Source organism: Nematostella vectensis, chromosome 2 (genome assembly GCF_932526225.1).
Source record: "Nematostella vectensis chromosome 2, jaNemVect1.1, whole genome shotgun sequence".
Lineage (NCBI taxonomy): Eukaryota > Metazoa > Cnidaria > Anthozoa > Actiniaria > Edwardsiidae > Nematostella > Nematostella vectensis.
In genome coordinates this window covers 8,806,591-8,823,942 of record NC_064035.1, presented here as the reverse complement: position 1 = coordinate 8,823,942, position 17,352 = coordinate 8,806,591, and the positions used below count along the sequence as shown (strand labels likewise).

The window sequence follows — 17,352 nt, the reverse complement described above, 5'->3', positions numbered from 1 at the left end:
AAATATTTTTACCATCAGAATGAAAACGCCCAGGGGAATGGGGGGAAGTGGGAATGGTGTGCAATTTGAACAGATGGCCAATAAATTTTCCGTAAAGTCAATGATTCTAGATAAAATGGCAAACAAAATGCCATTTTAATGTGGAGATATATATACTCAGGAGTAAAAGTGGTCATTTTACAAGTTAACTCATTTTCGAGGTTTGGAGGCGAGGGGGATACCGTACCTCTCGAGAGCCAATCATAGCGCCCGATTTGATGGATACCGGACCCCGAAAATAAATAAATGTATTTATCTTCTGACCTGATTTAAGGATCAGACTCAAAAGTTAAATAAGGTAACCTGAGTTTAAACGAAAAGATCAATCAAAGTATAAGTGGTTCATCCCAATCTGTGTAGGACCCCCCACCCCCCTAAACAAATTGAATAAGTACGCAGCTGCTATGTCTCCTATTATCTTTGCTCTACAAAGGAGTTCTTTTGTCTCTATTCTTCTCGTTCTTTGTGTCGAGGTGCGGATATTGTTCATTTGCCCAATCAAATTGCAGCTTGTAAGAGCTGCGTACTGACCCAACAAATTAGATAGGGTGGAAGTTTGATCCAGCAAGAGCACAGAAATTGATCATTAGAAGCGCAATCCTCCCATCAACTAAAAAAAGAAAAAGCGGTGAAAAATACTTCACCTCAGGTGTCTGGAACGTGAGTCCTTTATTTTCACATTTTAATTGAAATGTTAAAAACGCAGACAATTTATATAATTAGACGAAAAAAGCACTAATTAACAAGCAAAACACCGACGTGTGTTTATTGTATTGCCTGACAGAAAAGCGATTTTGGCAGTCAGCTTAGTCTTATCTGCTAGCACTTCGTTGCTACGTGTTTACGGGATAAGAGCGTTTCACGGAAGGAATTAAATTAATTAAATATTGTATTAAATTATTGAAAGAAAGCTTGAAGACGGTAACAGAACCTTCCCTCAAAAGCGTATTGCGAGCATTTTTATCCAGTCTGATGTTAAAAAAACGAAGTCTTTCTGTTAGAAGCTGCTTTAGAGTTGTGTCGGCCTCCTTCATCCCTGTTCATTTCCGTGTTCGATTACGCCCAAAGAGGAAAACCAAGAGTTTAAATGAAAGCATTAACTTGCTTTTACTGCAATAGACACGACAGGCATCTCTTGCCCTGGAATCTAGCGATTGTACTGATCCTTTAATAACTTTAGCGAACGAGAAGCAGGTCTCGATTCGATTGTCTAATTCGATAGCCGAATTCCTTGGGCAAACCGCTGGTTTAGTCTGCTTGCAATCGTATACACGATAAAGCATCAAACATTTTCTCCTAGAATTGCTCACAATAAGTAGCAGTTATTCTCTGCACAATAGTCTTTGCGAATCCCTGGCCCTAAACTTCCAAGGGGATTTTATTCTGTGGTTCAGTCTCCTCGTAACACATAAAGTAGATAATTCTATAGTGATTCACACGATGGAGCATTTCGTTTCCTTGGTTTGCCCAGACCCGTCTGACTCATTCCCTTGACCTTCTCCCTGTGAGTGTCCCAAGCAAGACGACTTTCCCCAGCCAAAGCTGAACAACTTACGATACTCCTCGCGAAAGGTCTTGTTCATTACACCATATATAGCAGGGTTCAGCGTGGTACTAAGCTGGCCTAGGAAGGTGTACATCAAGTAGACCTGTCTTGGTAACATCCAGGAAGCCTGGCCGAACCCGATAAAGTCCACGATGCTGATGGGAATCCAGCAAATCAGAAAGCCGCAGACGGTGAAGAAGAGCGTACGGGTAACCGTTATGTCCTCTACTGAGACCCTACCGTTGACTGCGGAGGTCTCCTTCGCTTTGTCGCTACAGCACGACGCCTTGCGCAGTGATCGCAGCGTCGCCTGGTGAGCCCGGATCACCCTGAACACCGAGAAGTAGAGAGAGGTGAGCGCGATCACGGGCAGCGCCACGTAGACGTAGCCAAGGAGTGTGAAGAAGTTCACCTCCAATACCTGGAAGCAGAAGACTTTGCCGGCGTGATACTCGTAGCGGTGGCCAGACAGCAGGTAAGGGAGTGGCTCTGTGCACGAGATCAACCAAACGCCGAGAATCATGAGCTTAGTATTCAAGGGTGTGAAGATCCTGCGGTACTGATGGGGGCGAACGATTAGAAAGTACCTGTTTATCGCCACAAGGGTCATGGTCAGTAGGGAAACGCATGCCAAGGCGGCGATAGCGAAGCCTTGAAGTTGGCAGATAAAATCTCCGAAAGTCCGTGTACCAGCGATGAGGACGGACAGGCACGGTGGAGCGCAAATCGCCGCCATCAAGATGTCAGACACGGCGAGGGACACAACAAACTGGTTGGGGATAGTACGAAGTGCGCGATTCTTGTAAACGATCCACAACACTAGAAAATTCCCTATCAGCGCAGCCATTATTAAAAGCGAGCAAAACACGGACTCTACCACGGTGAGAGGAAAAGTGCGATTGAAGAGAGAAAGCGCGAATTTTTGAAGTGAGGGATGTGGAGTTGTACCATCCATCGATAAAGGGGTAACACCGGGAAACTGGGATAGAAATGACCGTGTGAAAACACTACTGTACTTTTTATTGGGATTACCTCGGTGTACAAGGTGCAGCTGTTCATTAGCGTGGTAACCACAAAACGACACTTCCGCCCTCGATGTTTGTCTTACTCTCTAGATAACTTCCCGCCGTTGGATTCTGTTTGTGCGTCTCATTGAAGGGCTTATCAATTTAAGAGGTTGCGTGAAAGGAAACTAAAATGTCACCACTTTATTCCGATTGACGATGAAGTAGCTTGTAGCTGCACACATGGCTTAAGATGGAAACCCATTCACGTAATTGAAACACAAAAATGTTTGCATTTCTTAGCAAATAAAAACGTAAATTAGCAACTTCAAATTAGCACTTAGAATTAGGAGGGTTTTTTTCCGAACGATGTATTAAACGCGGTTTATTTCGCGACAAAGAAAATTCAAAAACCAAACATTTATGGACCACAACCACGCAAATGCAAAAGAACTCTGGCAACGTCTTTTTATCAATTAAAAGCGTTAAAATAGAATATAACATTTGGTACAGAAAATAATATAACAGGATATATGTCTTGATTCTGAGTTTACATTCTAAAATATGAAGCTGAATACAGGCAAGCATCCTTTTGTTGATCAAAAAGACGGGAAAGTTATGCTCATCTTTTAGATAAGTTTGTCCACAAAATTGTAATGCATCATAACAAAACTGTCTTTCTATCTAAAAGATAAAAAATATAAAGATCACATTGTGTGTTTGGGGAAGAAGAAATAAATAGGTGTAACTCTACTAGTACAACTAATTCTCGCTATGCTTCCACGAGAGAGGTTAATCCGAGACGAGGTTGGTTATTGGTAAAATCCCTTTCCTCTAATTCCTTATTCCGACTGTTGTTCATTGAAAAGTAGGTTAATGAGCCAAATTGCTATCATGGTTTATCCAAAAAGTGTTTTACTCTTCAAGTTGTTTCACGCTCTTATAATCTATTTGCTTCAAACACAGAAACTCATTTATGCTGAAGTGCTAGAAATCATAGTGAAAGCAATCTTTTTGGCTCAAGGATTACTACCCTATTTCGGAAGGCTTCTCTCTAGAGCGTCGCAAAAATGAGCAAATTGCGAATAAATATTCATCTCAGTAATCCTTCGACCCTTCAACACCCTTCATTGCTCTCTTTCTCTCTCAGTCCTCCTACCTTTAAGGTATGTGATTCGCTTGGCTGTAGCGTCGCCTGAGAGCGTGGTGGTGATCTCCCCGCCATACCCTTCATCACAGCACACCTTCACCGTGACCTCATCTACAAGCAGCCCACACTTGCTAAAGTCAAATTTCCAAGAGATGGAGCCCGTGGCGCTGCCAGGAGTTCTGTCGAAATAAACCTAGCAAAGAGATAATAACGCTTAAAGGAAGATTAGCGAAGTTGACTACAAAAGTTAATATTTCCATTCGAACACCAATTTCCATATTATAAACAAGGAAAAAATATTCTGAAAACTGAAATACAAGAAAAAAGAAACTGCCAGAATGAATATCGGGGCTGCGCAGTTAGCACAGGAGGGGACTGGAATGGCAGTTGCAGCCACCCCCCCCCCTCCCTTACCCCCTCCTCCTCCAAACAAGATCGGAGTATCCCCCCTCTCTAGTTTTCCCTCGGTGGAACGAAGAAGGTGATATAGGTCACATACCTGTTCGCTCTTTTCATCGACTATCCTGCAAAGATCAAAGACACCATCAGCACAATTGAACAAGCCCCCCCCTTCCCCCCGATTCGAGGGGATCGCCGAGGGGATCTAACAGACAGCAAATGATGCAAAGGAATTTCCCCAGTTCCAGGCAGAGGTGGTCTAAATGAATGTGTGAGAGGGAAGGTGGTGGGGGTCAAAATTCTTGGGTATTGGTCTGAAGACACCTGGAATGGTAAATTAGCATCATTCCCCGTCTTGTTGGCCGACTATGCGTCGTAAAGACATCATATACAGTCTTATTATATGAGGCGTCTTGTTGACATGGACGTTACATTAGGCGTTACAATTGACTCTTAGATACGAGGAAGGCGACGGTTAAATTTTTGAGAATAGAAAGACTGCACGTGAAAATGCATTCCGTCTGATTGACTTCAACCGCTCTCCGCCAAAGCACGACGTAAAAATTCTAGTTTTTTTTCTAACGCTGCCGTGGACTCGTATCTAAGTCTCTATTCCTACACAATCAAGGAAGTCAAAAGATCCCTACTACCACACCCTACACTCTACCCCCTCCCTACCCCCTATTTCCTACTTGGAGGTCCCACCTGTTGACCGAATCAAAGCTAAAGACTCCACGCTCCCATCCGGGGTACACGTTTTTGGAAGAGAGGTTGATGACGTCATCCCAGTCACGGTAGTATGTGTCACAGGTTGCGCTATACCTCAGCCTCAATCTGAAGCAAAAGATATTATTTCAGGATGTGCTGATATTGCCCCCCTCCCCCCTTCCCTAGTGCGGCCACTCAAAGGATATTGTATGTCTTAGACAATATAGTGCCCGTTAGTTCGCAGACCGCCTTATTCTATAGTTTTTGTACTAACTTTCACTATTTATACTGGTGTGGAAGGCACATCAGAGCAACGCTTTACATCAAGTGCCCCTGTGTGTGTATTGCGGTTAGTAAGCACTGTCACTTAGAGTGGCCACTGCCAAAGGGTTTATTGCCAAGTTACTAAAAATTAGATGTAAACACGCCACTAAGTAGACTTTTAATTATTCAATGACTGTGTTATCATTTTGTGAATAGCCCGATGGCGAATTTACCCACTGTGGGGGCGAGCGAAAGAACATCATTATAACCAATTGTTACCGTCTTCGTTAAAACAAATCACAAAAAACAAGGATGTTTGCAAACTTGGCACACAGTGTTTCCTTGCCTGAGATATTTCTCTACAATGTCAGTTATTTCCCATTTGGAGTTCTACTGTTAACATCATGAGAAGAAAGCCAATTGGGTTTTTCCAGTTTTCCCGCCAAAACAAAGCATACCTCGATTCAATGACATCGTCCCTGAATGGAGTGATCACGTGACTCTCCGGTACCTGAAAAAGGGGCGAAAACATTACCATTTTCTAAGAATGGGGCCTGAGATGAAGTTGGCAAGTCTATCCCCCCCCCCCCCCCCCTTCGGACTGAAACAGTCTGTCAGCCGCCATTTTATCTTCCTAGCAAAACCATACCAAGGGTGAAAGAGCATTTCCATTGGCTGATTTAATGTAAATAATGCCATATTTTCGAATTTGTTGTTTAATTTCTTAAATAATTTATTAAACTTTGTTTTTAGATTATTTCGAGATTTTATCACATTATGCGCCTACCGATATTAAATGAAAACAATAACAAAGGCGTGGCTGGCAAGATCTCTTTAAATCTACAAGTTTGGAGACCGTAAAAACAATTTATATAGATTGAGAGTTGATAGCAAGAAAATAAAAAGATCCTTTCTGATAAATTTTATGTGCATTTCCCGGATAGGTAAAATACAATACAATAATCAGCAAGTATTTTGTACTAGTACTAGTGGCTTAAATTGCTCGACATGTGAAAAACGAATAAAAAAAGAACGAATAAAAAAAGCTTGATTTTATAAGCAACCCAAATTTATAAGAGGCAGCCTGATCTTGAAAATCTAGTTCCTTATACGCAGGGGTACACTGCGTCACGTTCTATTTAACGTTCTATTTAAGTCCCTCGGCGGTTAGCATGACTCCGCCGCGCCTATACGAAAAATCCTGGATCCTCAATTGAGCAACTGTTTTGGCGAGTAGAGAGATTCCCCAAAAGTATTACCATCTTACCATCGTTTGATAAATGTGTTTAGTAAAGTTGCATAAAGGCCGAAAGGAAATCCAGTGCTTTAGAAACTGAATACTCAATTTAACACTCACAACGATAAAGCGATATTTATGGTTAGAATAAATGGAAATCCTCACTATATGAAGATTGCTCTAAATACTTGCCCTTTGCCATATCGTTATATCGAGGACTCAACTGAGTAGAGAAACGCTTCTCTTTCCAAAAAAGCTATTAAAAGCTCTCTTGACTCTAACATTTTTATTCAGTGTGAAAACTAATTTAAAGACCATATATCACACAGGAAAACATAAAAGATATTCATGCTTCCTTGATCATACATAAACGAAGGAGACAGCTAAGCGGTATTTGACAGTTCAGATAGCTTATAGAGCGTCTAAAATTTGCCAACAGTAAACATATCTCTAAACGAGAAGAAACGAGAATTTAATAATTAAAAAAGCAAAAGCACAAGTTAACTATCACCGATTGTTTACCCCCATTACTGAAAAAAGCGACAAAGATATGGCAATGCGGCAAACGCTAAGCTAGCGACGCTATTGTATATATGTTGAAACGCTGTAACTTTTATTGTGTAGATGGAACACAATATTTATTCGTGATGAAAAAAAGGGAAGCGTCAGTTTCCGGAGAGAATTACTTCAGGCTTAAAAAAAAAAAGAAGAGAAATGAAAATGAATGAAAAAGGTTATATTTCTTCGTTGGGAAAAGTATCAAAGCAATTATACGATATAACTAATGTGATTCTAGAAAAGCTGATTCTAGAAAAGAAGAACATCGGAGTGGGTTATAGTATATAAAAAGCCTTTTGCGGTTGCAACAATTAAAGATGTAATTTTTTCGTGCTATTTTTCGCGCTGCGCACTGGAACACAGTGGTTTACCTTGAATGCGTTTTCCATCAATTCGGCAGTCAAATGGATTAAGGACATGGGAGAGGTTCACACGTTACCGCTTGACAAAATAGAAGAAGCTTGTAACATGAAATCACGTGCTCAGCGCAGATAATTAAGTCTCGTGAGTTTCCGGAAGCAGAGCCTTCCTAAAAAATAATCACTACCTTTCGGCAAACAAGAGAGACTCTCTGTTGACGAGGTCGATAGCAAGTGTAGTGTAAATTTGGTAAAAGATGGAAACGCAATTAAAGGCAATTTGGATCGTTAATTCATTCGATGGCAATCACTTTCGGCTCAAAATAAAAGAGAATAACTCAATGCACGCATCTTCGGCTCTTGTAATGAGGTGGCATTCTTATCGTTTGCCTAACGTAATAACATTATAGATTCCCCTGATGGATCGCATTTTGCCTTTGTTGATAATTCTACATACTTTTCATGAGCGCAAAGAAACAAAAAAAAAGTAACACTGTTAATGTAAAGAGCAGATATGATAAAAGCCGCTGGTCTTGTTTTGATCTTGACATAGCGAAACCCTGTTAATAAGAACATCATTCCGTCCAGCAAAACAGACCTCCCTAGACAAGATGTCTGAAAAACGGCTGAAAACACATGATTATTTTTGTTGTTGTGCTCTGGCGCAGAGGTTTAGTTACAATATTCAATATAATACTACACTGAAAAGTACATTTCTGTGTCGTTTATAGATTATCATTTACACTTTTATTCGTCCACTATGATATGTCAATATTGAGAGTGACTATCGTTCAGGTTCAAAAGTGTCGTCTGTCTTGGTTTAGCCTGTGTAGCAAGCCTAAAGGGTTGGGAAGAAAGACGAGACGAGAGGAGTTGCGCGCGCTAGGAAAGACGAGGCGCGCGCATAGCTAAGGAGAGGGAAAGACGTCTTTCTTCTTCCCCAACCCTTTGGGATTGATACGCAGGCTAGTCTTGGTTATCCGTCTGGATTTGGATCCCGCTTGCGTGACACTGTTGTGCGTGACACGGTTGTTCAGATATATTATATTGGTATAGATTTCCATGTAAAATTGAGCTGTTACTATGGTAGGATTAATTGAATTCAACAGTGCATTTCTTACCTGCGGATTTTTATTGTGAGTAATGATAAAGATGTCTTTTTCAAACATTTTTTAAAGAACTTGCAGTTGCTAGGCAACTGATCTGCACACTTTTTGGGCGTTTTTTTCTTCTTCCGATATAATAAATCTAGTGAAGAGCAGTTTTGAAATTCCACAAGTCTGAAGAGTTGCGTAACAAAAACAGGAATCGAGCGTCGGAGACAAGATATGGATTCTAGAGCGCTAAGCCAGGTATGTCTCATTATAAGCGACAATCAATTAAAAAGCTTCCCCGACAATCAACTAAAAAGCTTCCCCGTTGTAGGCGGATCGTATTTAAAATTGTGTGAAGCAGGTGGCAAAGTATTTCACAGCCCAGAATACGAACGAGAAATTATGAATGAACTAAAAGGCTTCCCCATTTTAGGCGGGTCATATTTCGACTTATGTAATGTGGTTGTCATTTCACATCTTTTATGCGGATCGTATTTCATATACATTTTTTCTAACTCTACTAGCCTTGTCCCTAGGCGTCTCGGCGGGCTTGTCACGCTCTGCATGGCGATGACGTCACTGGAAATTGCTGCCCGCCCCCGAGGAGTCAGCATGAAGAGCGTCTGCCATATTGGAAAGTGTGAGTTCGCGCGCAAAGCATCATGGAGCTGACAGCAAGGGAGTAGCCTGGGGACGAGGCTCGGGTAGCAGTGGCTTAAAACAGGCCGAGCGCTGACAATGTTGCTTCGGCATTCGTTCGTCGGTCCAAAACTACCGAACACAACGTACCCGTGGCCAGGTCTCGTTAGAAGTCACATGTCTTCGAACGCTTTACCCATCATCTAACCACAGGGAGCTCACCTCTACGGTTTGAATAAAGTTAGTATAGGTGAGCTCCCTGTGATCTAACACCCAATCCGTCATCTAACGATGACTCCATCTTCTAACGCTTTAAGTAGAATACCAGCACTAACACCAGCCATACTGTGCAACCCACATGGTAATTTCTAATCAGGCCAGGACAGAAGAGTTGGCTATCAGGAAAAGTGAAAAACAACATGAAACAGTGCATAGGAATAAGTTGTTATTGTCCTTCTAAATGTTAAAACACAACGTCAAGCGTGCTTTTATACACGAGTAGTATTTTGATTTTCGGAATCCTAATTATATGTTAATTTCTATCTAGATAGGGATCATGGGTAAGGCTAAGTGGCCCAAATAATAAAAATAAATAAATAAATGTCGGAATTTTCGTGGCTCGCAGGCGCGTACCCAGCATAGCATTGGCTGAGGGGGGGGGGGGGGGGGGGGGGGGGTTGCGCAGTCAAAGGTATCATATGGAAAAAGCCTATTGGGTAGTTGCAGAAAATATCCATACCCCCCATATCAAACATATTCCCCAAGGATAGTGTCCTTCGTTTGCATTGCCTTATATGGTCATTGATGCCCATATTTAGAAGAGCTAAAGTTTTCCCGCTCCCTGATCTCCAGAAAATATGGTAAAAAATGCTGATTCCTGTCAATTTGAGACTCGTGGCAAGAATTTGTCCAAAAAAACCTGACAGCTCGGTCAAATTTTTATCTAACTAATCTTGAAAAGCCCTTAGACCCAGGCCTCCCAGAGATTGACCGAGCGGGTTTGAAGGTCACCCAAATATTGATATGCCCCCCCCCCCATGGAGGGGATTGGAAATTCCAGGGTGGGGGTGGGGGTGCGCTAGATTTGCAGTTCAAATTTCGCAGGAATTCTCAAGAATTCGCTGGAAAAATGTTTTTCGGGGATTCGCGCGTTGATTTTGGCGGGGATTTGGACAAGGTTGATGAAGGCACATTTTAAAGGTAGATAAGGAAATTAGGCTTGATGAACTAATAGAGCTTATATAAATCATTCCCTTACTTTTAACAAAAAGCAAATAGCTTCTAGCGTGAAGAGCAAGCGTTTTTATTTGAAAATTATGACTTGTCAAATTCCAACGGAATTTTCAACACAAGAAGAAACAATTCTATATATCTAATACTACTTAAAGGTTGGTTCTCACTTTGACGTAGGCGCAAGCGCAGAGCAGGTAATTTCCCGATTCTCACTGGAACGCAAGCACAAGAGGAAGCGCAATAGAACGCTAGTGCTTCCCCGTCAACACGCATAACGGAATCGACCGCAACTTTTACTTTCCGTAATCGAAAAGTTTCCTGTCCACACGTAGCGTAATCGTATCATAATCGCCCGTCCACACGTATACGGCGATTCCGTAATCGTTCTAGCACCCAGGGCTCCTCTCCTCAGGGCACATAAATGTTAACTGAGCATGCGCTTTAAACTGCGCGAATCTGGCGACGCCATCTTGTTTTATTCTACGGTTAGAGACTGGGTACGATTTTGACGTCTTCGTTATCGAAAAGTTACGGATTCAACCGTCCACACGGATTCCGTAATCGAAAAGTTTCGGATTCGACCGTCCACACGTATACAGAATCGTAGCGTATTTATTTCGTCGTTCCGCTTTCGTTTGCGTATTCAAAAAGTCGCGGATTCGCCAGCGTAATCGTCGTATACGTGTGGACGATAGCCGTACCCGAAACGAAAAAAGTTGCGGATTCATTCGATTCCGTATACGTGTGGACGGGGCCTGATTTTCTTGGGCTTGTGTTTGACCGATTCTCACTTGCCTTGCGATTCCTTTTGCGTCCTAGTGAAAACCAACCTTTAAAGTTAAAACTGAATTTGGAAGAAAAAAACTTGGAAAAAAATGGATTAAAACAATTACAATAATAAAACCACTATATATCATAAGTCTGTCAAGTCATGGTCTGGTATCCCCACCGAGGGTATGTCTAATCGGTTTTGGAGGATATCACTTTGCTTTCAAGTCCTTTAAAGATCTTATCTACGGGCAAGCAGCGTACACAGTGGCCACAATGTTTACCTTGGTTTTATACCAATAATTTGTCTCAATCAACCAGGCGTCAAAGTTCTTTTAAAGATAAATAATGTTTCGGACCAATCCGTGAAGCATACATTAGCTTAGGGAACAATTAGGATAAAAAACAACCATAATGTACTAAATAAATGGTTCAAACATTACGCTTTATAGCCAAATTATCCTGGGCCATTATTTCACTTATCGGTTCTTATTGATAAGAAAGGTATTTTGGATGCTGCAGACAATATCAGACAATACACTGACGAAAAGAAAGGCGTTAGGTATTCAAATAGATACAAAGTTGTAATACAGATGGAAATAAATGATATATTCCTTTCAACACATATTTTTGTGAGGTTATCTGCTGCTGCGTTCTTCCTATGAAAAGAATGAGTTTTTCACTTGATTTAAAGATATCAAAATATGTGAGGTCGAAATCTATTCTTTTTTTAAGCTTATTACAGCGACTTAGGGAGACGATAAGTGATAAGTCGATATAAGTCGACTTAAGGGCCAGACAAGCATATAAGTACATTATGTCGAACGTCCTTAATGTGTACGTTTTCATTTTATCCAATAATCGTAAGTGGACTCTAGCTTACCTGCTCAATTATCTTTCCAGATTTGACAAGCGAAGACACTTTCGTCCATCGAGACATTGTTAACTTCTTGTGAACGAGCCTTAGCCTCCTAGACAGATATACTCTTGTTTTCGACTACGACTTCAACCGAAATGAGGGGATTAGCCCTCGCCAACAACAGAACTAAAATAGCAGAACAGAAACCACAAGGCTAAATGGCCTTACTATAAGCGCTGAGATAAAACATTATTGAAAGCACCTCAAGTCATATGGACAATAGTCTGAGAGTGGATGTTTGGATGTACTGTAAAACAAATAAGTTTCCCAGGCAAAGATAGATATTCAATCGTTTACGTGTGCGTAAGTGAGAATAAAGGTGTTGCTTGCGGTTTTGGTTGGATAGTGAGCGATTAGACGGACTTTTTTATAGGCTCTTGTAAAGCGGTTATTTCCATGTTCTTAGGGCATAATTAATTTAGCGTAATTCTGTTAGGCGAAGCAGGTGTGCTGTTCTGGATGCGCCACTGGGGAGCCTTCGTGAATAGAGGGTACTAAATGCGATTCTAATTGACCCGGGGACGACAAATAGCATGTCATGCTGCATTGATATTAATATCCATCATATGATTTCGTCCTCTAAGTACCATGTAGAATTATCATGGCATTTTCACCATTATTTATTATAATATTTACCTATGCGATCAGGCGATTTTCATTCAAATATCTATCTTACCTATATATGAAAACAAAAATTGTAACCTACTCAATAATTTCTTGGTATAAGAAAAATCCCGTGTAAGCTTCTATATATGTATCAATTAGGAATAAAATCTTGGAGGGATTCCGAAATTCTTTAACAATAATATTTATCGAAGCAATAATGTTGCGGCTTGTACAACCGGTAGCAAGGATTAGAGGCAAGCGCACAGTACGTCAAATACAAATATGTTATGAATGCCAACCACTTGCAAATAGCGTATGCCAAAGGACATTCTGGTGTCTCCACGTGTAGGGAAGTAACGGTGCACATTTCTTTTGGAGGAATGACCAATATGTGTAGAACTCTGGAATAGCTATAAATGTAATTTTAAAATGCATTTCTCTCGTTTACATGGAAACCGTTTTTTTACACTAAATAACTGAATAATATTTTCAACGTCAAAACGTTTATTCTAATTTTGAATTTCTTAAATTAGATTATAAGTAATGAAGTTCCTATTTCTATGCGATTTATATAAAATGCCCACGAAAAAATAGAATATACTCATTCTTTTTTAAAACATATTATTCTCATTTCCGTTGCTCAAGTTTAGAAGGACATATTACTAGAATTTTGTTTAAAATCCACATACATCATATTTCTACTTTTTAAAACTTATGGTTGTTTACTATGCTCCAGGTACCCAGGACGTCGCGGTCAGCGTAACGAGGCGCGAGAGCGAGGCGGCGGAGGGGGAGGGGTTGGAGATAAAGTGACCTCGTAAGCGATCTCTAAGGGCGCGTTTTTTCCTATCATTCTGGAATGGGAATGGTTGGTAGACAACGTTCGGAATGACATTCGAGTCACTCTGCTACAGGTATGGGAACGAGGGATTAACGAACGCGCGCTTTTTCTATTCTAATCATTCTCATTCCGGAAACACGAGTAAAAAAACGGACCCTAAGAATCTTTATTTCTAAATTTCATCATTAAACTAGGGGATTCCCTATACTAAATTGCGAATATATTGCTTGGATTTCTACGGCCTCGAACTGATGTGCTAGGCCTGTGTATCGCAAGATTGATAAAATCACAGGTAGCCCAAGTTCAGTGTGGTGATCACGCTACGTTGTGAATACCAGTTAGCAATAAACATATGGAGTTAAAATTGGCTCATTGAAGATTAATTAATTTACTTCAATCGTTTGCATAAAGTGAACGGCGTCTAAACTAAAATGTGGCGTGGTAAAAAAAAGAGATAAAGCTGTAATTATGTGAAAGAATGCCGGCCTGTGATAGCCCACTTTCGCGCTCAAATTTCACCATCTGGAAAGCGGGTATAAACAAAAGAAAATCAAAGCTAATGGATTCCTAAGTATATTCAAATTATTTTTTTTATCGATTTCACTGCTGAACTGCTGAAGCAAAAAGGCAGGTGCGTACCCAAGGTTGGCTGAAGGGGGGGGGGGGGGGGGGGCGCAGTCATAGGAATCATATAGAAAAAGCACAGTATTTGAAGATTCGATGCACCCCCATGTGTACGAGTTGAAAGGAACGTGGCATGCAATGACGACGAATTAGTAAATTAACACTGCTTATCTTACAAAATGCCTTTTACAGCATTTTAATCTTCAAGACACCGTTTGCCGCAGACTGCGTTCTCTGTCATTAAGCGTTTTCTGAGAAGTAGGCGTGGAGGAGGTAGGAACGGAACACGAAGTTTTATTTGTATACAAAAAAGGTAATTTAAGGCTACTTTTATTGCTCTAACTTTACAGCGCTACACTTGGTGATGGGTATCGTATATTTTCAGATTAAGTGGCGAGTAAATTAAAATTCGCGCGTTTTCGATCCTGTAACCAGCATCATCAAGATAGAAGGAAAATAAAAGGAGTTCAACAGTTTATTGCAAAGTCTACCTTGCCGATTAGCAAAACTCTGTAATGCTAGAAGTCTTGGGACGATAATAAACTTTTTATTATTAATATCGGTGTTTTCGGAATATACAGCAAATCGTTAACTTACCATTTTCGAGGATTCTTGAAGACAGCATCTGATGGCATAATAAAGATAGATATTAGTGAGAGGAGAGCAGGAAGTCTGGGACCTAGTTATTTCAAGGGGACAAATGACCGACCGTTTTGATTTTTTGACGTGTCGATACACCCTCATTAAATAAGAACGTCTGTATAGCAGCAATATTTTGCTGCTATCTGAGTCTCGGCATGATCTTAGAATGTTAAAATTAGGAGAAATCTCAGTAGATGTTCGAAGTTTTTCAAGTTATATGCATAGCCGTAGCAGGCCACGTAAGGTTGGGGGGCACAATACAGGATCATTAAGGAAAGATTGGGGGGGCACAGCCACGCCCCTACAGATTATTTATTTATATTTTTTTAATATATTAGGGGGGTTCACATGCCCCCAGTGCCCCACCCCCTGCTACGGCCCTGATATGGTCATATCATGAGTACAATTGGAAGACATATCATTTATGTGCCATTTTAAAAAGAGAGATAACATATAAAGTGAAATGCAAATTTAAGGCTAGTACACATCATTAGTGATGTCTATTTATTGGACCCAAACACATCTTGCCCAGTATTGTAAAACGAAACTAAGCACTGACATCGAGAAGAATCCAGGTCCTGATTATATTTATTCCAGTAAAACGTTTTCAAATGAATTGCCCTATCTAGAAACCCTGATTGCACGCATATATGCGTGGATGTACTCGCGTAGAACGAATATACTGCAGCCGTAGTGATTCTTGGATATCGAATACATAGACTAACAACAAACTCGATAAAAACTAGGTTTGAAAAGCTTTACTGTTTACGTGTTTCTGGAATAAGCTCGTGTATAATATTTGTAATATCACATTGTGCCCCCCCCCCCCCCCCACCAGGGTATGGGGGTGCGGCCCTGCCATTTGACACTAAACTGTTTATGCTGGCCGCCTTAAGACTCCAATGACATCGTTGCCGTTATAAAACAAAATCTTTCTTTTGCTAGAGTGGTAGTATCGCATGTTCCTTTAAAAATCACCTGTTATCCGGCGTTCGCTGCTATTTTGTATGTCAACGCTGGTCTAACGTTACTCACGCATAAGGCACTTGTAAAAAAATAATCAGCACAGAATTTTCATCATACTGTCAGTGTTACATCGATTTTGTACATAAACATTCAAACGGAAAACAGCGACTATATTTTACAATAGAAGGCGCAAAAGCATATATTCGATCAATATGCATGCTATCTTTGTATGACACAAATTATTGCATTCTGCTGTGGTGTTTTCCCAAATAATTATATAAGAGAGAAGCAAATGAAATAATAACTGTAATTTGGTGATCGGAATTGATAAAGTAAGAGAAAAGTGAATAAATATTATTACACCGAAAAAACATAAAAATATTCCTTTTTGACAGCAAGCTCAATACGATAGATTAACCTTTTGAAGGCTACAAGAAATGACTAAAATCAGGTAAAAAAATCAAACTGAATTGATGGTAGTAAACATCTATAGATATATGACCTATTCTATTATTATTTTTCGTTACCTGTAATCTTGCTCCATTCCCGAAGCGAAAACGAAAAGTGTTTTTTTTATCGTTCACAACGAGTAATTACTGTTTTGAGGGCTGTCCGTATCCCGGTGATTTAGTGAGAAATGCTCTTTGATGCTTCAGCCAATCAGAAGACGAGCCCAAGCCTGTCTTATTAATTTTGGCGTTTTTCGATCGGTTCAGCTGGCTTTTCGTTCCAAATATATCGTCCGTAGCCCACAAGTTTTTTGGTTTCTTTCAAACGCAACGTCATAACAAAGCATACAAAATAACATACAAAATGTAATAACCACAGTCATGGCCAATGAATTGAGGATTTCTTCCTTATTATGTCATAATTCAAATATTTGTGTCGGTGACTTGTGCAGCCGTTCACTTTGACGCCTTGGTCATAACCTCATTTTTTGTTTTATAATCAGAAGGATTAGAGATTTTCCCAAACGCGCCGAATGTAGGAATCGTGTATACACAAGATCCACCAGTGGAGAATTTCGCACGCAGATTAAAAATCTTGAAATATTCTTGATCCCTGCCGTACCAATTATATGACTCGGTATTTCGCAGTTCAACTCCAGCAAATCACTGCAAGATCCGGGTAAAACCTTTAATAGTATAGCAAGCCCCCTTCAAAGGCAATCGTTTGATTTCCGGTTGTTTTCCAATGTGTTTGCAAAGAACGGTAGATGGATTTAAGCACGCGTCTTGGATCGTGCGTAACATTTAGATTCCACATAACCTGTAACTTCGGTGTCAATTAACCAGTTTTTCATAAAAAAATTCTCGCCTATGCCACGCCTGCTTACGATATCTCTCATTTCATTAAATGAGATAAAATAAAGCATTTTCGTAAGCCCAAACATAGCGGATAATTTAGAGTTGGCGAGACGATTAATATTTTATTTTTGGTCGGCGGGCGACATATGCCCGGTGTTCTCAGCGTTAATAAGATTCTGATTCCACAGGGTTACCGAATAGGACCCGGTGACACAATTTTGGCTCCGCATTGATCGTAAAGTCATATATCACAACGGTGATAATGCGTTAATGGAAGACGAGTTGATAACAGCTAACGGATTCAAAGAACTCCGATTTTATCTTTTTTTCTATCAGCATTAAAAAACGATTTAAAAGCACCGAAGGAAACCGCCGAAAATCAAGGTCGACAGTATTATTGAGATAACCAAAAACAAGATTTGGAAAAGAAGAATTTTCATGGCGTTCAA

General features: G+C 40.4%; 2 protein-coding genes across 7 annotated transcripts in view; both read right to left on the bottom strand.

Moving 5' to 3' along the window:
• Positions 1 to 17,352, bottom strand: part of LOC116620833 — a 33,120-nt gene that overhangs the window by 3,892 nt on the left and 11,876 nt on the right. For 3 of the 6 annotated variants that reach the window (XM_048724284.1, XM_048724285.1, XM_032386714.2), the window contains 5 exons: positions 14,586 to 14,613; positions 5,569 to 5,621; positions 4,844 to 4,972; positions 4,239 to 4,263; positions 3,749 to 3,932 (listed from right to left, as the gene is read on the bottom strand). In XM_048724284.1, coding sequence (XP_048580241.1) covers positions 3,749 to 3,932; positions 4,239 to 4,263; positions 4,844 to 4,972; positions 5,569 to 5,621; positions 14,586 to 14,588 — 394 coding nt within the window. In that variant the 5' untranslated portion in view covers positions 14,589 to 14,613. Of the gene's footprint in view, positions 1 to 3,748; positions 3,933 to 4,238; positions 4,264 to 4,843; positions 4,973 to 5,568; positions 5,622 to 7,276; positions 7,859 to 11,881; positions 12,972 to 14,585; positions 14,614 to 16,123; positions 17,131 to 17,352 lie in introns of those variants that run through there. The other 3 variants (XM_032386713.2, XM_032386711.2, XM_032386712.2) reach the window with 3 other exon arrangements.
• LOC5516836 (octopamine receptor beta-1R) lies at positions 692 to 3,742 on the bottom strand. Its single transcript, XM_032386717.2, has one exon. The coding sequence runs from the start codon at positions 2,538 to 2,540 to the stop codon at positions 1,473 to 1,475; it is 1,068 nt and encodes a 355-aa protein (XP_032242608.1). The 5' UTR covers positions 2,541 to 3,742; the 3' UTR covers positions 692 to 1,472.